This window comes from Pristiophorus japonicus, chromosome 7, assembly GCF_044704955.1.
Source record: "Pristiophorus japonicus isolate sPriJap1 chromosome 7, sPriJap1.hap1, whole genome shotgun sequence".
NCBI lineage: Eukaryota > Metazoa > Chordata > Chondrichthyes > Pristiophoridae > Pristiophorus > Pristiophorus japonicus.
In genome coordinates, this window is record NC_091983.1 from 89860729 (window position 1) to 89882634 (window position 21906).

Consider the following 21906-nt stretch of genomic DNA (forward strand, 5'->3'; position numbering starts at 1 on the left):
ATGTTTTCGAAGGGCTGCCATCCCTTTTGTTGTCCAGTTTTTGATCAGTTTACATTTTAGAAAATTCTAGACAATTCAAAAAAAGTCTATTTTTCTATTTACTTCTATGGGGGCACTATGTATTAAAGTCATTGGGTCCGAAATTGCCCTGCCCCGTTTGGGGGCGGTAATCATCTGGGCCTGGGACTTTTACCGTCCGGGCTGGAAGTCCTGCCCCCATCATGCAATTGGGCTTTCCACTCCTCAAATGAGGTGGAGTGCTGTCTCAGGTGCTCTGACTCATTGGAGGGGTGCTCCCAGGAAGTCAGTACTACACTGAAGCTCCGCGTAGTGCTGACGTGTTGCAATCCCCCTCCCCTTTGGTGGCTGCCACAGGTCCACCAGGGATGTGCTCAACCAGGGATGCGCCAAAAGGGAGTGCCGGGCTGCATGACGGCAGCCCGGTCGAGGCAAGGGCCGCCATTGTCGGGCCGACCAAAGAGTCGGCCGACAAAATAAAATGGCGGCCCGGGACGCACGTGGCCTCTCCTTTAAGGGGCGCCCTGGGCGGGTGTCAGCGCCCTGAGAAGCTGGCACTGACATTGGCCTGTGCCAGCCTCAAGGCCCGTGTGGCAATTTCTCCCATGGAGTGCAAAGGGGTTGGCGTGCACACCGATGACGTCATCGCCTGTTACACGCTGACACGGTACGCTAACTGCCGGGCAATGCGCTACTGGCAAATCGTCCCCAAAATCTCAGGCGTAGTTTTGCCCGAAGCGCTACCACTGCCCGTCCCCGAGTGAAAAGGCCATTGTGCCCCGTCGCTGATGGGACACCAAAAAGCGGCAATTTCGGCCCCATTAAGTTTTATTGAATTTTCATCAGCAGAAAATCAACCGCGGAATTCAATCCCTTGCATGGTTTTGGATTTGGCGAAAGGTGGTAATCCTATACTCAAACTTTGTAAACAGGGAAGCACCATTTAAGCTACAATGGGAAGATGGGGGAAAACTCGTAATTTCTAAATAATTGCTGTAAAAGACTATATATTTCAGGCAAACACTTGAGGATCAGGTATTGTACAGCATTATCCCCAAGTAGTTTTTTTTAACTGTTATTGCAAAGTGGAATTTTACAGGAGCCTAATTCCCAGGGTTTGTGATATTGTGGACTTAAAGTGGACCTCTATCTATTTCCCTGCTTCAAGTTTGGTACCGATGCCACTCTTTCACATATGAGACTCTATGAAGCATTGGCTTTCAAAAAACGATTCAGCTTTATTTGTGATTGAACCAAGGATAAGGACTCAGTATTTTTTGTGGCACTATATCAGCATCATAACATAATAAATAGGAAAATGAAGACTGTCATCAATTCCACAAATAAAATCGGATTTATCCATTTTTTTCTTTGAAGATATTGCTCTGGTTCTTTAATGCTGTTTCTGTTGTTGCATTAGGATTAGTTCTTTGCAATCAAGGGAAAACAGCCAATGCACATTGCAATATAATATAGCATAACATTGAGACACCTTTCACAGATGGCAAGTGTGGGTTGCACAAAACTAGCTAAACCATAGTCAGGCACCATGAATTCAAACTCGTAAAACATTTAAGATACTATACAAATTAACTTAGAGCAGCATAATATACAATGTGGCCTATTCCAATGTGAAGAGTGACCTCACTTATAACAATTCTATTATACAGATTTTTCTAGCTGATTTAAAATATCCGAATCCCCTCTAAAATTATTCATTTTCTATTAACAATACTGAACTAACTACAGCACTGCCTAACTTTGCTTGTGTTTTTAAAGCCCCTCGGCTTGCAGAAGAATGTCTTAGCTACACAGTAGAAAGAAAGCATCTGAAATAGATAGGAACCATTGCAACAATAGGTCATGCAGGTTTGAGTACAATAACATTTATCATGCTTCCTTCAACCTAGCCTGACAACCTTCAGCCCTTGGAATGCACTTTTTAAAATAATATCCCACATTCCTTGAGTGCTCGTTAAAGTAAAAGTTGGAACATTTGTTATTCTGTATCCGGTGAAGAGCACAAAGCACCATTGCCAGCCACAGCAAGCTTACCTGATAATGTGGGAACAAACCTTGGTGACCCAATCAAATCAGATACTTTATATTGAAAACAATTGCATTTATATAGTGCCTTTAATATAGAAAAAAGTCCTAAGAGGTTTCACAAAGGTGTAATAAGACAAAACTGTTTGTCAGACAAAGAAGAAGATATTAGGAGGGCTGACCAAAAGCTTGGTCAAAGAGGTGGGTTTTAATGAGGGTCTCAAAGGAAAAGAGAGAGTGTTTTAGGGAGGGAATTTCAGAGTCTGGGGCTAAGATGGTTGAAGACATAGCCCTCAATGGTGGGATGCACAAAGTGCCAGAGTTAGAGGAAGAGACAGTTCAAGAGGTGGGGTGACAGGAGGAGACTATACTTTTCGGGAGTGGCTAGAATATGAAGGGATTTAAATGTAATGGAAACTTAAATTGGAGACGTTCGGTGACCGGGAGCCAACAAAGGTCAGCGAGGACAGGGTGAGCAGGTCGTGATGCCAAATTGAATTTGGGAAGCGGAGTTTTGGATGAGCTGAAGTTTACAGAGGGTGAAAATTGGAAGGCCGGCCAGGTGAATGTTAGAACATTTGAGTCTGGAGGTGACAAAGACATGGATGAGGGTTTCAGTTGTAAATGGGCTGAGGAAGGGGCAGAGGTGAGCAGTCTTTGCAATGAAGAGTATATGGATCAGAAGCTCAGCTCACTGAAACTGTGGCCAAGAATGAGCTTGGAATCGGTGGCAAAGGGGCAGCATTTTTGGATGAAATTGGTGCTCATCCACAACTGGATATTGGACAAAGTATTTAACAACACAGAGGCAGCAGAAGGGGGCTGGGGAAAGATGGCAGCAAGGTAGTGCTGGTAAAATCAGAATGGTACAACTAAGAAATTCAACCACCTTACTGGCCACGTCAAACCCAAACTATACACTAAGATACCTCATTTCTGGGTCCTGGGTAACCAAAGCAATCTATCACAGGGTGTTGATAGGTTAAGTTGCTGTTCAGTGGCAATGTGCATGCAGAGAAGTTGCTCCAAAAAAATTCAACTTTAGCCTTTGAAAACTTCATCCTAGAAGTATAGACCTGGCCTGGAAAATTCTACTTGCTGACTAGTCTGGAGCAAGTTCCTCTCCAACTTTTATGAACTGAAAAACCCCAAATTTATGATCTTGCAAATCAAACATAGATGTAAGCCCGTTATTTAGCCTAGACTATTAGCGCAGAATTTGAGGGATATGAGTATCAAATTCACACGGCTCAATCAAAATTTGAGATTAAAAGACATTTTTCCCGACAAAATTATGAATTTGTGGAATGGATTCCCAGATGAAGCATCAAATAATGTCTTGATTACAGCTTTAAAAATAACTTGAATGAACGTCTAGCTTGGAACGGAATTAACAGCGATAAGAACAAGTACAGTCAAAGAAACCTGAGTGCCACATGGAACATTATATTTTGAGCTGCAGGCACTATGGAAATGTTATGTCAAGGAAGGGAACTGATTATAAATCAATGAAATAACATGCAAGTTTGAAAAAATATTCTGGAGTTTTACTGGATTTACCTTTGGCACAAGGAGAAGACCCATTCTTCAAGAATTAAGATAGTTGAACAGAGGCCATGATACACTATCTGTGGAAGTGCAATTTTGCATTTGCCTATGTTTCACAGGAGAATTTCTCCTCACCGTGCTTGCTGTTTAAAAGGGCCTTTTGAGTCTCTATCCTATTTTAGAAATTGTTTTATTCAAGGTGTAGTTTGGGTATTAACTTCATCTGGTTAAAGTCCAAATCACTTATTTTAGTTTAGATAAAAGAAAAAAATTACTCATGAACAGCAAGTCATTTTAGCACTTTCCATGTCTGAAACTTGCACTCTCTATGTATTGTATTGTACTAGTCTCTGAGCACAGAAATGAATGAATTCATGAAGTTTCATTTTTAGGGCTGACTTTTACTGAGTAATGGATTAAGACATCAATGCAAGGATGCATTTATCACAGAAATGGATTTGAACCCAAATCTCAGAGATGTTGAGATGACAAGGGCAGCGCTGCTGAAGAAATAAATGATGCCAGTTGGCTTTGGTAATGCTCAAAATAATTCCCTTAATATATGCCCTCATCATTCTTAAATTAAAACATTTGTTTACCCATCTTGCATACCAAGCGTTAAAGGGCATATTCAAAGTATAAATTGCCAGAGGATAGATATGAAAAATATAGCAGCAAAAGACACAATATTAATACCACTGTTTCAGTAGTTAATTTACTTAAGTTGCCAACACGGAGTTGGCAAAGCTTTCATTTTTATACATAACAAAAAACAATATCAAGGTTCTTACAACAAATTTGTAATGATGATAACAGTAAGAATTTGCTCAAGATGAAAGTAAAGCATGCACGGATCTAGAAGACAAATATGAATGTGCTCCTGTGCCAAAGCCCTTCAATGAGCAGAACTAGAAAGTTTATTTTTCAGCAAAAGGCTGTTTGTGTTTGTTTTCTTTTACATTCACATAATGGTGTCTTCAACAGCTGAAAGAAGTGTGGTTCAAATGGATGAACAAAAGTCAAGTATGATTGGTTTCTTTGTATAGTCACTGTGCCTGCAACATACAATAGTAGGGAGAAGAAACCGAGAAAGAAAAAGCATTTGTCAATCGAGTTAACTTGATATGTGATAATATTGAAATTGTAAAAATGGATAGCTACAAATATGGAATTGTCTTCCAGGATAGTGGAAACCTAACATTTGACATAGTTCAATAAATCTCAAAACATGAAATGGTGCTCAAATGCTCCGAGTTTATCCAGTGAGTACCTGAGTCATACATACCAGGAAAGACCAAGGTTAGATCCCCATTCTGTGCTAAGATAACTAATCACACTTGGGGTGATGGTGGTGAGGATGACTTCACTGTAACACTCGGGATGTGGCTCAGTAATATCAGTGACCCTTGCTGGAAATGTGCATACTAGGACAATAAGTGAGGATGAGATTGGTATAGGCTGTAATGACTCAGAGGACAATGGCCTAGGGGAAATGCGAGAAGGACTGGGGGCCATGGATTGGGAGAGGAGCAATGAGCAATATTGCAATCAGAGGCTGAGGTGGAGGAGAGGAGGCTGGGAGTCTGGAGCGGCTTGTGAGCTTTTGTTAAACATGGGGTCAGAAGGAGCACTCCTGCTTCTCCTGGCTCCACATTCAGGTAAGTAAAAGTGAAAAACTTATCTCGCAGATGGCTCCAAGGTCTGGTTTTACTGAGTGCATTTGGTGCTGGCGTATCAGGAAAAACCTGTCTTGAAATGGGGCCTCAAACAGGTGTTAGGTTCTTTACATATGCAAATAAAGAGTCTAATGCCTGCTTCAACTGTGGGCTCCGGAAGCCTATTTTTTCCTTTCCCAATATGGCAAATAGCGCACTTTCAGCCAGAAATCCGCATGCACTTCCTTCCCGCCATATTGGTGACTTAGTAGTGCCCGAAAAACCAGAGCTGCGCGACCGAATTCTTAGACCAGTAATTGTGAAGGCTCACACTTGAATAATGGTCATTGGGTGAGGCGTCAGAAGGTGACTGGTACCCAAGGAATCACAGTCCAGTAAGGAGTCAAACAAAATAAATGGGAGAAAACTGGTATGAAAAGAAATAAATAAATTAGGCTGGCAAGAGAGCCAATTTCTGGTTTGACTGGCAAAATGCATTTCAATATAGACTAATCATAAATCATATATAGTATGTTGATAGAAGTATGTGAAAACATGCCTTGACATCTAAATTATATCCCTCTGGATATAGAAACAGAATTCAATATCTGTTGCTGTGACAATTCTACAGTCTATCTGTGGTCACAAATCAAATGAAGGTAATAACTTATGGCTTTTGTTATATTTTATATTTTAACTTAACTATAACTTATGGCACATAACATTATTGATAATAGAAACATACAATTACTGGCAATGATTAACTTACTTACTTGAGTTATTTTACACCTTCCATATTCCACTTTAACCTGTAACAAGATAAAGCATTTTGACAAAACTCTGTATAGTTTAGGTCTCTCTCTTCCAGACAAATTTCCTTGTTCTGTTCAGGAAGCTGACCAGTCTGCACCAGCTTATGTAAATTTCTTATCTCCCTTGTTGCAGGTCAATTACAGATCCAAATAATATAAAGTCCCAAGTTCAACCTTGTTGAAACAAATTCTCATCACAGACACTTTCTGGATGATCCCAGTTTAAGTGATGTTATAAAAAGAGAGCTGCTCAGGTCTCAAGCAGATGAATCCTTGGGGATTTATTTGTTTTGAACCCATTTAGTCTGTCTCATTTATGGCACAGTGATTGATTATATTTGGGATATCTTTATTTAGAGAGAGCATGTTGTTCATGCCTTCCCTTGTGAATACTTGGGAAGTAGACATTCAGTATAGTTACTATAGAGTGCTCATCCTCAGTTTGAAGCCCATTTGCACCTTCAATGGTTTTCACCTCTTCTCTGACTGCCACATATTTTGTTCTGCTACACAAATGTGCCACATAATGGGCCCAAGTTTCCACAAGAAAAAAAACGGGCGCCCCTCTCGTTTTTCGCGCCTAAACGGGGCCTAAAAAAATTCTCGGTATTCTGCACCTATTTACAGGTCCTGTGGCACTCGGCGCAGCCGGCACGAGCTGTGGGGGGGGCGGAGCCAGGTCCCTGCGCTGAAAACAGTGCCGGGACCTCTGCACATGCGCGCTACAGTCGGCACGCAAGTGCAGTAGCTCCAGGCGCCGAACTGTGTGGGAGGGGCCCGAAGCACACAGCCCCTAGCCCTGGCCCAATGGCCTCACTGGGGCTGCGTGAATGAGGCTCCTCCCACGGCCAGCTCCTGCTCCCCGCCCAACCAGACCCGACACTCGCTCTCCCCCCCCGCCCCGACCCGACACCCGAGACCCGCTCCTCCCCGCCCCGACCGAGACCCGACACCCGCTCTCCCGCCCCCCCCCCCGCCCCGACACCCGCTCTCCCCCCTCCCCCCCCCCGCCCGCCCCGACACCCGCTCCCCGACCCGAGGCCCGCTACCCCCCCCCGACCCGACACCCGCTCCTGTTCCCCGACCCCCCCTCTCTTCCCCGACCCCCCCCTCCTCTCTTCTCTCCCCCCTCTCCCCTCCCCTCCCTCCCTCCCTCTCCCCTCCCTCCCCCTCCCCTCCCTCCCTCTCCCTCCCTCTCCCCTCCCCTCCCTCTCCCCTCCCCTCCCTCCCTCTCCCTCCCTCTCTCCCCTCCCTCCCTCTCTCTCTCTCTCTCCCCCCCCTCCCTCTCTCTCTCTCTCTCCCCTCCCTCTCTCTCTCTCTCTCTCCCCCCCACCTCCCTCCCTCCCTCTCTCCTCTCTCCCTCCCTCTCCTCTCTCCCTCCCCTCTCTCCCTCCCTCTCTTGCTCAGCGGCACGAACAACTGCAGAATTCTCCTTGGCTGAAGCACTTTCACACAGGTAGGAAGATGATTTATTTAATCTTTTCTTGGCTTATAAATGTTTATTCAGGTTGGATTTATTTGTATAATATTTGTAGAAGTATAAATAAGGATTTATTGTCGAATTTAATGAGTTCCCTTCCCCCCCACCTCGTTCTGGACGCCTAATTTGTAACCTGCGCCTGATTTTTTAATGTGTAGAACAGGTTTTTTCAGTTCTACAAAAATCTTCACTGGCGCCATTCTACTTTAGTTTGGAGTACATTTTCACTGTGGAAACTTTCAAATCAGGCGTCAGTGGCCGGACACGCCCCCTTTTGAAGAAAAAATTCTGTTCTAAACTAGAACTGTTCTACCTGACTCGAACTGCAGAAAAGAAAATGTGGAGAATTGCGATTTCTAAGATAGTCCGTTCTCCACCAGTTGCTCCTAAAAATCAGGCGCGAATCATGTGGAAACTTGGGCCCTATGAGACAGAATTCTAATGACGTGAGATCAAATAAGGAACAAGCTAAACAACTATCAAGAAAACTGAGCAACATAAAACAATAGTAAGGGTTCCGACAATATTTAGGCATGAACAGCCCGGATACATAAATGATGGAGCCTATCAAAATACATGTGCCTGGTATCGATAGCCATATTTGAAGTTGAATTTATTAAATTTTTTATTAGATGTTATTACAGTTTCTATTAGGAATTTACACTGAACAATACATTGCACCATTTTGGATTTGTGATTGTACACCATTTAGGCTGTGAAGTCGCACAAAAGGGAAAATTTATGAATAAATAGGAATGACTTTGATAAAATACAGTAACTGTAGTTTGTTAAACTGCATGAATAAATAAACATCTCCAAACAGCTTTTTGTCTTAAAAACCACAAAAACATAAGCTGCATATAAAATCTGATGTATACATAAATTAAATGATTTGTTTTTAGGAAATAAAATCTGTAGTGAACCAGCAAGTTTGGTGAATTAATATAATTTCATGTCAATCTCTTCGATCCTTAGGCCCCAAATTTCCCCAGCCGCTTAGAGTGGCATAGTTAGATGTGGTGCGCCGACTTCGTGGGGGAAAAAAAGCGGCAAAAATTTACCTTTCAATTTGGCTGCTCCCTCGTCGTCCAGATTCATCGGCGTGGCACTGCAGAGCCTGGGGAGGCGGTGGAGCTTCGGCTGCACTTGCTCGGCAGGGGGGCGGGGCTTGTGCCCAGCGTTTTGTGGAGTGCCGGCAGGGGGACGCATGACCGTTTGAGCGTGCGCGCATGCGCAATGGGCGGTTCAGCTTGCGCGCATGCGCAGTGCAACAAGAAGCTTGGCAATCGGCCAATTATAGGGAGAGCGTCCTCAGTATCATTGGCAATGGACTAGATATAAAGATAAGGTTTGAATATTGATTTTTGCGTGGCTGAAGGAGTGGAAAGGAGTGCTGGATAGGTGGAAGAAATGTGTGAAGTGTGATTTTTGAACATTACTTGCATTTGAGTCCAATAGACGAATGGCGCAAGAGTGTGCAAGATGAACCAAGAATTTCCTCCATGAGGAAGTGGAGAAATTAGTGACTGTAATTGAGGAGAAATGGCTGGAGCTGGATATCAGCAAGAGTGGTCCGTCAAAAGTTTCACCCAAGAAAATGAGAAAAAGATGGAACCTCGTTGCAGAAGAATACTCCGCAGGGGTCAACACCACAACATCTGGAAGCCAGTGCAAGAAGAAATGACAGGACATTGGTCAAGTAGTGAGTGTAAGTAATATCTTCATCTTTAAATTGAATTGCAATGGAAAATGTGACCATCTGTATGTGTCCCACCCATCAGAACCGCACCATGTCTGAAAATTAGTATTTTCATCTTTGCAGAAGAAATTGGCCAACAACAAAAGGGAGAGAACTAGAACAGGAGGAGGTCCGCCAAATCTGCACCAACTGGAACAGAAGGTTGCTGCCTTGCTGAGTCGCACCGGCAGAAAAAGAATCAGCTCTGCACAAGCTGGACCCACACATGAGGATGAGTCATTAAAATGCATAGTCACCCTTCAAATTAACCTGCTGACTGGCCTGCTACACATGAGACTACTCATGCCACCCATCCTGCCCCCTCCTGTGCTGCTAACCATTTGACTGTTCTGTTGTATTTTGCAGAGACACTCCTCAAGATCCTGAAGATCCACCAGAGGATCCAGATGCGTGCGCTCCAAACCAAGGTGGGTGGGGGGAGGAGGGGTCCATGGAAATGTGTGCTCGGGAGAATGTTGACCGCGATATGGATCAGGACATAGCACAGGGCATCACACTGCCAGAATCCTCCATGAGCTCCTTGGCAACATTCCATGGGTTCACACCTTCCGAGGTCACGGGTCCCAGTGGTGGTCGAGAAATGCATCTTGGGACACCCAGTCCCCTACCGTCCCAGCCTGCACCTTGCACTGGAGGGGTGCCACTAGGCAGACCCACAGCGAGGGGAAGGAGAAGCCGACCAGTCTCTCCTGAGATGCAGCCCTCAGCAGAGGTTAATCAGGTTGTTTCATTGGGCGAGGAGACCAATGCCCTCACAAGATCACTCGTGGCGGCCGTCAGTGGGGTGCGTGATGAGGTCGCGACACTGTCGGGTAAAATCTCTGCACTGAGACGAGAACTGAGGGCGGGCATTTCAGAGAGTGTGCAGACGATGGCAGATGCCATGAGGGAGCTAGCTTCTGCAATAAGGGCACAAAGGCCGGATAAACAAATGCCACTCCCACTTCAATCCACGCACCAGCCACCGGTCAGACACAAGCCGGGCCCCCAACCCCCTCCACCACCATCACCGACTCTATGAGGAAGTGCACTTTCCCCGAGATGTGGGTGAGGGATGGGTGCAGCCTTTCTTTGCTGTTGTTGTTGTTGTTGTCGTTGAAGTGCACTGTAATATTTCCAATAAAAGATATTTTGCACCAAAACTGAATCATGCTACATTAGGACCACGCAACATTCAGGGCCAATTGTAAAAAGTAAAAATCCCTCACCCCTATAGTCATGCGTGCCTGCCGCCCCCAGCCCTGGCGGGAGGGCTAGCCGGTACGTTCTGCAGTCGGCAAGGTAGGACTGCTCTATTTTCAGTAGCTGATTTATCTTTCATTTATTTTTGATGATGTTGTGCAGCTGTTGTGCTGAAGATGTTGTAATGTTGTGCTGATGTTGTGAAGGTCTTTAGTGCTTTAGAATCCTCTAACTCACCTTCGCACCCCACCCCTCCCCCTGCCCCAACTTTGGCTACCTGCGCTGATTTCTTAAATGTAGGTAAGATTTTTCTGTGCCTACAAAAGTGGCCACATACACTGGCCTAAGTTAGTTTGGAGTAACTTTCAGCTGGCCAAATTTGCTTCTATGGCCAGAAGAGGCGTAAGTGGCTTGTCACGCCCCCTTTTGGAGAGAACAAACTAAACTAGAAAAAAACCTAACTAACTGACTTACATTGGAGCAAGTTAAATAGGGAAATTTGCGATTTTTAAGTGACTCCAAAAAAAGCTACTTACTCCAAAAAAAACGGGGCAACTCTTGGGGAAATTTGGGCCCATAATTCGAGATCAAATTAGTGAATAATTAGAACTGCATAAGATAATTGGACATGTGCCTAAAGAGGACTAAGTTGTAGGCATATGGGGGGAAAAGCTGGGGTGTGGGACTAAATTGGACAGCTCTTTCAAAGAGTTGGCACAAGCACGATGGGCCTATTGGCCCTCCTTTTGGGCTGTAAGATTCTATAGTAAAAGACGGTAGGTTGAAGAATTTGCTAAAGACATGGTCTGTTTCACAAATTTAAAAGAGTTTTTTTAAGAAGCAACGGACCCTGTAGATAAAGGGAATGTAGATGTAATGTATATGGATTTTAGAAAGCGTTCGACAAGTAGGTTTGTTACTAAAATTTAGGCATTTGGCACAAGAGGAAATGGAGCAACAGGAATAGAAAGTTAGTTAATGTACAGCAAATAAAGGGGCTAAAATTGCCCCGAGCTGGATTTGGGGCGGGCATTTCGCGAGAAGTGTTTTCTTTTTGCACTGGCACATGAAGCACGGATTTGGGCTCTTTGTTAAAAATAAATGTTACCTGCCATCCCCCCGGCAGTGCCGCATCACGCTGACGTCTCGCAATGTTCCTCCTCTTCTTTTAAAGGGGAGGGCCGCTGCAAACTCTGCAGCCTCTTTAATGGCGCCCACTGGGTCATCAGGAAGGTCGTCAGCTGGGCCAGCTGCCTGGCATCCAAGAGGAGGTGCCAGGCTGCATATTGGCGGCCCGGCCACAACAGCGGCCGCCATTGTCGGGCTGACTGAGAAGTCGGCTGACAGAAAAAAAGATGCCGGCCACCGCGCTCCCTTTTAAAGACGGCCTGGGCTCCACAGCCACCACAGCTTCTCACATCACCCCTCACTGACCTCACGTCCCGGGGGGATATTTCCCCAAAGGGGTTGGCGCGGGGCGATAAGGGGTTGACGCCCACAGTGATGATGTAATCGCCATGCGTGCACATGAGGTGTGCTAATTGCGGGTCACGGTGCAAACCACTTTTCGTCAGCGGAGCCCTAGGGACAATTCCGCTTGGGTTGATGTGGCCACCGCACCCGCACGCTAACTCATCAACACTCCATTAGCGCCGGCCGGCAGTACTAACTGATCCTGCGCAAAAGGGCAATTTCAGCCTCAAAGTGTCAGGATTAATGGGTGTTGTTTGGATCAGAGATGGATTGGTCACGGTGTACCTCGGGGTCAGTGCTGGGTCCAGGTTTGTTCTTGATATGCAGAAATGATCAGGAACATTATATTGAAATTTAATGATGACATGAAAGTAGGGAGTTTGACAAACTATGAGGCAGACTGTAAAAGAAGTTAGGATATATGTCAGATGGTAAATGCAATTTAATGTGTAAGAAGTGTGAGGTGATGAATTTTAGAAGGAAAAACAAGGAATGGGAGTATACACTGAATGGAATGATGCTGAACGATCTGGAAGAACAGAGAATGATTGGTATGGGCATGATGTGAAATTGGTGCTGGCAGATCATTCTAATAGGTCAGGCATGAAGCCAGTGCTACCTGCGCAGCTTATGGCTGCACACCTGTTCAGGGGTGAGAAATCGGGTCCTTCTGTTGCCACTTAAAGGCAGCCAACACCTCTTAAAGGGAAGGTGCATTGTCGCTGTGGACAGCAGGGAATGGTTGTGAAGCAAGAAATGGCTGCAAGACTTGTAGATTGGGCCTCCAGTTTCTCCGATACTGCTTTGGATGCCCTGGTCCAGGATGGTGAACAGGAGGATGGAGATCCTGTTCCATCCAGTGTGGGGGGGGGAGGTTAGAAAGCCCTCCCAGCAACACCGCTGTCGCCATTGGGCTGTGGAGGTCAATTTGAGGAGTTTAGCTCCCAGGACGCGGCTGTAATATCGAAAGAAGTTTAATGACTTCACCAGAGTTATTAAGGTAAGATTCTCACCACACCTACTCTCTCTTCATACCTGAACCACTTGCAGCCCCACTGCTCACAAAACTCCCCTCACCCGCTTCCCTTCACTTTTCTACAAGCACTGCGTCACACTTCATTCTATCTCCTTCCCCTCCTACGGACACACACTGCATCTCCTATTCTCACTGCCATCACTACCCTCACCTCACATCTTGCACACATCTGCACAATTTACCATGACAGGCACATGCTCCAAAACAGTTATCAAAACTGCCAACTACACACTCCCTTCTTCCTTGCAGGGGAATGCCCTCTCCACCATTTGAGGTGGACGTGCATCATTGCAGAGGGCAAATCATGGCTACGGTGAGACATTGCACAGGATCTCTCCACCCCTCTTACTTCTATCCTGTCCTACACACTCTATGTGACAAACGGCAGCTGCTTTCAGCAGCTACTCATCTCTCGCTTCTTACCCTTCTCCCTCTCTTTCATTTCAGGTGTGAAAATATCGATGCCCCTTCGCCAGAACAGGAAGAGGAGGACTGCCTTCCCGAAGATGCAGCGTCATTCAATCTGACCATAGAAAGCGCCAGCTCAGAGACTGGCATCATGCATACTTTAGAGGATAGTCTGCAGGGGGAGTCTTCACATGATGAATCAGCGGGCACAAGTATGCAGGAGCTTGGGCAGGGGATAGGATGCCACAGGTGCTAAATCATCGGAGAGTCAGATCCCATATTAGCTCTTCTGCAGAGGACTCAGATGCTAACTTTGATGGCCCAGGCTACCGAAGAAAGTTGATGGACCTACACCAGGAAGTGATAGGTGTACTGGGAAGCCAACCAGCCAGTTTGCGCACAATGACTCAGAGCCATTGGAGGAGTCCAGTTCCAACCTGTGTTGGGGTTTTGTGCAGAGGATGGATCGAGAGGTCAGTAAACACAACAGTAGGGCCACCATGATGGTGACCAAAACACCCAAATACAGCATAATAAATAAATAAAACACCTCACATATTTAAAATGAATTGAAATTAAATGTAATTAAATGTTTTAAAAAATTATATATATTTTTTGGAATTTTTTTAATGTGTTTTAATAGTGTTAAAAATAAACTTACCTGAATGCACAGGGTTTTTACGATAGAAATGTGTATTTAAATTTAACTTTTATATGTTTTAAGACTCTTACGCGAGTAAAAGTAGGTGATGGGCCTGCTTTCACCAGGTGTAAGAATTTGAAGGACATTCATTGGGCATGAGTTGGGCAAATAGCCCAATCTCTCCCGCGCGAATGTCCTTCTCCCGGGGATGCAGAGGATCTGTCAAGAGAAATCTTTGACAGATCCAGGAAGCCGGTTTTCAGCGCATATGCACTGAACCCCAAAAAATTGCTTTTGCGATGCCTCGCCGGGACCATGCGCACTTCGTACGGACCCGGTGAGGCCGAAATTTTAGCCACATTAAGTTTGATAGGATGTGTAGAGAAAGATTATTTACTCTGATTGGGAAGTCAATGAAAAAAGGTCATTCATTTAAAATTGTCACTAACAGTGTGGAAAGCATTTAGTAGAAAATCCTTTATGCAGAGAATTAGAGCATGAAATATTTTGCCACAGAGAGCAATTGAGGCAGAGACCATTGCATCTTTTAAAGCAACATTAGATAAACATTTGAAGCAGAGAAAGATATAGAGCTATGGGAATAGAGCAAAGTAATGGTATTATTTTGGATTGCTCGAGCAAAGGTTTGGCACAGACAAGATTGGCTGAATGGCCTCTTTCTGTGCTGATAATTTCTATGGTCAGTTTCAACCAACTAATCCAGACATGCTGGGGCTTTACTCAGCTTTCCCTGCAGGTGCCTGCTCATTAATGCAGACTGGTTTCATTTATTGAATGTCAACATTTCAACACAACATTAAGTTAACAAAACAATTTAAAAACAATTATTCATGGTAAAGCCTCAAGCACGGTCTGATTCTACTTTATGTACTTACCCCTTTCTTTTCCATTCTGCAGTTTTTCTGCTTCCTCCTCATCATCACACCCTTCATCTGCTGAAAAAACAAGGCAGGTAAGTGACAGTGCTCTGTGATAGATGGCAGTTGCCTATACAGTGAAAACAGCCCTGCTAAGTCACACTGAATAAGTGGCCAGCTGATCAAAGCCAGACAGCAGTTCTCATGTTTCTTCAAGTAGATTCTGTGCTGAGCTTCTTTAATAAAAATCATTAAAATTGACAAAGTGATTGAATGTTCTAGCTCGAGTTCAGCATTTTTCAACATTGATTCAGCAACCGTTAAGGGACCAGAGAAGAACATTTCCTCCTCTGTGGTCGGTGTAGCTAAGTTGTAACAGTGTTTCTAAAAGGACGCATTTACAATTTTGCTATGCCTAGTGCACAAAGGATATCTCCCACTCTGTCACATCATTTTGAAAGATTTACTGTATGTGTTAGAACTTGTGAACATTTCAGTTAACAATGTTTCGATAGCAACACTGAGCTTGTACCGTATGAATTCATCTGATTTGGAAAATGTGTGTACCAGAAAAGGTCAACAGCAGCAAGCATTCATTCCAAAGATGGAGCTTTATCCCACTTTTATTAACTTTAGACTGTGCTGAAACTTAACTGTGCTGACAAGCATATAAAGTTTGAATGATATAAGTTCCAGTGTTAGTTTATTTGGATACAGCAATTTTGGGGGATGGGGAAGAACTGAAGCGATTAAAACTTGGCTATTTACAAAGCCAAAACCTAATGCCAATCATAGGCAGTCCCTCGGAATCGAGGAAAACTTGCTTCCACTCCTGAAGTGAGTTCTTTGGTGGCTGAACATTCCAATACGAGAGCCACAGACTCTGTCACAGGTGAGACAGATAGTCGTTGAGGGAAGGGGTGGGTGGGACTGGTTTGCCGCACATTCTTTCCGCTGTCTGCGCTTGATTTCTGCATGTTCTCGGCGATGAGACTCAAGGAGCTCAGCGCCCTCCCGGATGCACTTCCTCCACTTAGGACAGTCTTTGGTCAGGGACTCCCAGGTGTCAGTGGGGATGTCGCACTTTATCAGGGAGGCTTTCAGGGTGTCTTTGTAGTGTTTTCGCTGCCCACCTTTGGCTCGTTTGCCATGAAGGAGCTCTGAGTAGAGCACTTGCTTTGGGAGTCTCGTGTCTGGCATGCGAACTATGTGGTCTGCCCAGCGGAGCTGATCGAGTGTGGTCAGTGCTTCAATGCTGGGGACGTTAGCCTGGATGAAGATGCTGATGTTGGTGCGCCTGTCCTCCCAGGGGATTTGTAAGATCTTGCGGAGACATCGTTGGTGATATTTCTCCAGCAACTTGAGGTGTCTGCTGTACATGGTCCATGTCTCTGAGCTATACAGGAGGGCAAGAATTACTACAGCCCTGTAGACCATGAGCTTGGTGGCAGTTTTGAGGGCCTGGTCTTCAAACACTCTTTTCCTCAGGCTAATATCAGTACAGTGCCAACCAGTAAATGAGGTACCATCTTTTTCAAGAAAGAGACTTGCTACGACAGCTACTGGAAGGCACAACATAAAGGCCTGGTTTGAGATCATCTGCAGTATCCAGGATTCAATGCCTTCCATAATTGGGTTGCAGAGAGACAAGCAGGTACTGCTGAAGCTCCTTATCTCCCATTGGTGGACTCACTGCTTTATGGGTATGGTATGTGTCCATCCTCAAGTAAGGAGAATGGTAGTAATTCACTCACAGATTTTATGGAGTTGTCTGCTCACCATGCTGCTCATCGGTTAGTTACTGGTACCTGCTATGAATCTAGCAAGGGCTCAAACCCATGCTTGTCAATGAACAACCAGTGACTATCCTCCTGAGAAGTGGGAAGGAGAGGCAAGTGGGGCTTCTTTGGATTAAAGGTGCTTGAAGATGATACGCCTGGTGATGGAAGGTTAGAACCAAATCAATCTTCTTTGGCAAATGTCCAATATCTGAACACTCCAAATGGTGTAATGGTTCATTGCACTCAAATGGTCTGCTGATATTTGCTATTTCAGTTCACACATGAAGAATGGTTATTTGGGTGAGATATCAGAGGGTGATAAGCACCCATAGAATAATATGCAACAAAAGGTCACTACCTTCAAGGAGGAAATTGGCAGAAATTGGAGAAAGAAAATATAACTTTCAAAACAAACACAAAAGAGCTCAGTTTATTATTACACCCAGCTACAGATGGCAGACAAGTCTTATGAAGATGAAAAATTGAATGACTGCCATTCATATTTTGTTTCGCTTTACTTTTTAAAGGGACAGGCAATTTTGAACCTGAAGTGTATTAACAAATCAACAACGAATGGGCCACCATGATCCAGAAATTTAGATGATCATTTGCACAGGTTACACAAAGGCTTCAGGGGAGCTAGTCTCAGCCTTGGTTCAGTGCTCGCACTCTCACTTCTGAGTCACATGGTTGTGGGTTCAAGTCCTACTCCAGAGATTTGATTACATAATGCAGGCTGACTGTTCAGTGCAGTACTGAGGAAATGCTGTGGAGGTACCATCTTTCAGATGAGATGCTAAAACTTAGGCCCTGTCTGCCCTCTCAGGTAGGTGTAAAAACTCCATGGCACTATTTGAACAAGAGCAGGGTTTAAGTGTCCTGACCAACATTTAGCCCTCAGCCAATATCACAAAAACAAATTACCTGGTTATTTATATCTCATTGCTGTTTGCCAGACCTTGCTGTATGAAAATTGGCTACAATTCAAAAGTACTTAATTGGCTGTGAAGCACGTTAGGATGATCTGAGGTTATGAAAGGCACTACATTAAAATGTTGCTTTATTTTCATTCAGAAAACCTGAAAAAATGTACAATGGGGGGAAAATTGCGGTCAGAGGCTTCCTTTGTACGAATGCCTCTGACCCGAAAAAAATCTACGAAAGTACCTGGTGGTCCCGGAGGAACGGAGGATCCCGGTCGGAGGCCTAGATTCGCTGCGCAGCACATGGGAAGATGTCTTTCAGGTATGTATGTACATGTACATGCTGGAGTCACGTGGGCCTGGACAACCAATCACTATGCAGTATTCTCATTGATAAAAATGGGAACTCCGTTTGTACGAGTTCCCATTACTATCAATGAGAATAACCCCCTAAAACACCCAAACACAGCATAATAAATAAATAAAACACCTCACATATTTAAAATTAATTGAAATTAAATGTAATTAAATGTTTTAGAAAAAAATATATATTTTTTGGAATTTTTTAATGTGTTTAAATAGTGTTAAAAATAAACTGACCTTAATGGACAGTGTTTATCGAAGTGAGTGTTTAATTTCCATTTTTATATGTTTTAAAACCCTTACGCTGGTAAAAAATAAGCTATGCACCTGCTTTTAACAGGCGTAAAACTTTGAAGGACATTCGCTGGGCATGAGTTGGGCAAATAACCCAATCTCTCCCGCGCGAAAGTCCTTCTCCCAGGGATGAGGAGGATCTGTCGAGACAAATCTGGACAGATCCGTAAAGCCGTTTTTTGGCGCATGTGCATCGCGCCCCGAAAACCGGCTTTTGCGAGGCCTTGCCAGGTTCGTGCGCACTTCGTACAGACCCGGCGAGGCCAGAATATTCGGCCCATTATGTGTAGATGGGAAATGTTGTAAATGTACATGTAGGGGGCAGGTGCGGTGTGTATGGGTTACACTGCAGATAGATCTTCCTTTTGTTGCTGCAGTGTAAGTAGTATTTGCCTCTGGCGCTACTCCTGAGACCTTGACTTCATCTACAAACAAATATTCAATAGCAGGGAAACAATGATGGGCATCATAGGCATCAGGATGAGTCATCTGTTTGTGATTTATTTTCCATTTTCTCTAGAGTGTAAAATGCATGGAGGTAATGGCCCAGAAATTCAGCACTAAATGACCTATGTCCCAATATGGCAGGCAACAAGTGCACACACATTTCTCGTCAGAAGTGCGCCACTCACCATATTAAATAAGGTAGATGCGCTTGCGGCAGATGTACACATATGGGACATTTGAAGTGCAGAATAATTAATGCAAATTAGGGTCCTGTGTGCCTTGCAGGACTCATTTTCAATTTTTGAATGCCCAGCGCTTCACTCACCACATGCTGAACTCGCACACCACAATGTGGTGCTAACCAGCGGCAAGGCCCCCATACCTACCTGACCCCAACTCACATTAAAAGAACACAGACTGTGACCCAGCTACCAATCCCTGGCCACCGATCGCTCCCCACATGACCAACACGACCTCCCCATATCTGTTTGAGGTCATCCCCCTGCCCCCGCCGGCCCAATTGCCCCTCCCACAAGTCCCAATTCCACCCATCACCCCGGCCTGAATGTCCCCCACACCCCGATACAATCCCCACCCTTCTTCATTTACTCGAGGGCCGCAATGACACCAGCAGTGGTCTGACCTTCAGTCACGATTTGCTGGCAGTTCTGCGCAGCTTGCCGGCTCTGTGGAAATGAGGCCTGAAGTCCAATACTGGGGGTGCCTCAGGCTTCACTATTCAGATGCAAGAATTGTACCCTGCGCTTCCAAAAATGGGCGCACCTGAATTTCTATGCCAATAAATCCCAATAGAAGTCACACTTACTTCTGCTGTGCTCACAATTTTTTTGAAATGTATGTTCTTTGGAGTTGGATTAATTCCACACTCGAGTTTTATGATGCTTTATTTTTCATCCACAATGCTTCTGTAATTGCAATTTTAGTGTTATGCTTGACGATTACAAATGGCTTAAAAACCTCTTATTGCTGTCTTTTCTCTTTGAATGGGCTAGATTTTACATTTTTGTGCTTATCACCCAAAAATGGGCATTATTTCCGGCGGTAAAAAAGGGTTTTCAGATCGTCGGCTTCTCGCCCATTCTCAAAGCACCTAGTCTCCATTTTTTAAAATGGGCGTCACCGCGAGCGATATGAAATGGGTGGTAGCGGTAAATTTTTTTGACCTTCTGCCGTAAAGTGTCGCCGTCTTTAGCAACGGCATGGCAACGCTCGATTCCCGCGATTCTGGAGGTCAAGGGTCATCATGACATGTGGAGAAGAGGAGACAGAGAGGGAGCTCAGAGGGACTGAAGGCGTGGCTGGGTGTGGTGTGGCTGCTTTGGGAGGAAGAAGGGAGACTTTAGAGCTTCGCAGCAAGAAGGGAAACAAAAATTAGCTGTTACCAGCTACATATTTGCCCGAATTTGGCCTATAATGGAGGGAGAGGAGGAGGCATCTCAGCACGCTGTGGAGACTGACGCTGGAGAGAGCAGTGAGGTGGGAGAGGAGCACATTGGAGGCCGCAAAAGTGCCAGGAGGTACTCAGACGAGACAAATGCCTCCCTCCTGCAGGAGGTTGAGTTATGCTGGGGTGATTTGACACAGGGAGGGCGTGGGAAGCCCATCCCAAAGGCCTACCAGAGGATTTGGACCAAGATAGCAGAGGTGGTCTCGTTGGCGACCAATGAGGTTCGTGAGGGCAACGAATGTCGCAAACGATGGAAAGACCTTGTGGGATCCGCAAGAGTAAATATTACATTCATTTACATGTACTTATGTATTTATATAATTTGATTTGTAACAGTCATGAGTGATTATCAGCAGATGTGAGGTCTTGCACTTATACCGGGAATGTTTTACTCAAAGCCTGCGGTCACGGTGCACGTCTTTAGGTAAAGAATGATATTCATAATAATCATGATTACATCTGTCGATTATGTGTTGTATCAGTCTCTGTGACAGTCCTGAGCAATGATATCACGCAATGATCTCATGCCATGTTGTCCTGTCACCTTTTTGCAGAAGAAGCTATCGACGATGAGGTCCGTGCAGAGGCGAACAGGTGGGGCCACTAGTCCCCAGCGACATCTCTGAGATGGAGGAGTGGGTGCTCACACTCGTGGGGAAGCACATCCGGACAGCCATGGATGCATCTGCAGACCCTGAAGTGATGCCACATGAGTAAAGCTTACACCATTGCATGATGTGAAGTCAATAGATGCCACACCCACTCATATCCGAACAATCATATATGATAGATGATTTCTAAAATTGTCATAGAAATAATGATGGCCGAATGAAAATCATTGCAATGGAAATGTGTTGATGGTCATGTTGATGGTCTGTGATGATTTTGAGAGCGGTGGTGCTTTTGTCGTGCATATGCTGTGTGTAGTGCTGGAATCGCCTTGTGACCCTAGCACCCCCTTCTCCTCTAATAACCTCATTTGTGTTTTGAAGCTCAGCCAGCAACGTGTCCCAAGGCAAGACCACAGAGGTCAGAAGGTGGGGGTCCGGGGCCCAACTTTCCGGACGATCCAACATCTGGTGCTGAGGAGCTCCGATTCTCGCCCATCAATCCGCTGGGTCTGTTCTCCACGGATGAGAGCGGGGACTTCGAGGAACCTGCATCGCCACCCCCCAGAAGCCATCTAGTGGTCCTCCGGTCATTCCCGCCTCCATTCTGGAGGTTCCGGCCCCAAGCACCTCGTTACAGGGCACCCCATTTGTCCCCAGGACGGAGGTCTTATGGACGCGGCAGGTCTGTTCCACGAGCGCCACATGGTACGGTTGTCCAGGAGGACGGTAGACATTGGTGACCAGCTCATCGAAGCATCGGGGGGCATATCCCGACAGCTGGCCACCGTGACTGAGTACATTCCGCGGATGGCTGAGACACTGGATGCAATAACCAGGAACACTGCTGGCACAGGCCTCCCAGTGGTCCGCGAGCATGGCACTGCATCCCTAGGTTCCACACCACCACTGCGAACGACAAATGAGAGCAAGGACCAAGATCCTGCTTCTGCATCAGAGAATGTTGCCCCCTCGGCACCTCCCGCTCCCGTACCCATGCAACCACCACATCTGCCTTCAACCCCCCAATGAGGCACCGCCTGCGGAGCTCCTCGGCCAGGTGCCGTGAAGCGAGATGGGGAAG

The 21906-nt window shown here is 45.3% G+C and overlaps 1 protein-coding gene across 1 annotated transcript in view; it reads right to left on the reverse strand.

The window, feature by feature from the left end:
* Positions 1 to 1232: 1232 nt before the first annotated feature.
* The window catches only part of LOC139267193 (dystrobrevin beta-like), an 843282-nt gene continuing 822608 nt past the window's right edge, over positions 1233 to 21906 (reverse strand). The window contains exons 20-22 of the mRNA XM_070885122.1: positions 14957 to 15016; positions 6041 to 6076; positions 1233 to 4667 (exon numbers count right to left, since the gene is read on the reverse strand). Of these exons, the coding sequence (XP_070741223.1) occupies positions 6072 to 6076; positions 14957 to 15016 (65 nt within the window). The 3' untranslated portion in view covers positions 1233 to 4667; positions 6041 to 6071. The remainder of the gene's footprint in view (positions 4668 to 6040; positions 6077 to 14956; positions 15017 to 21906) is intronic.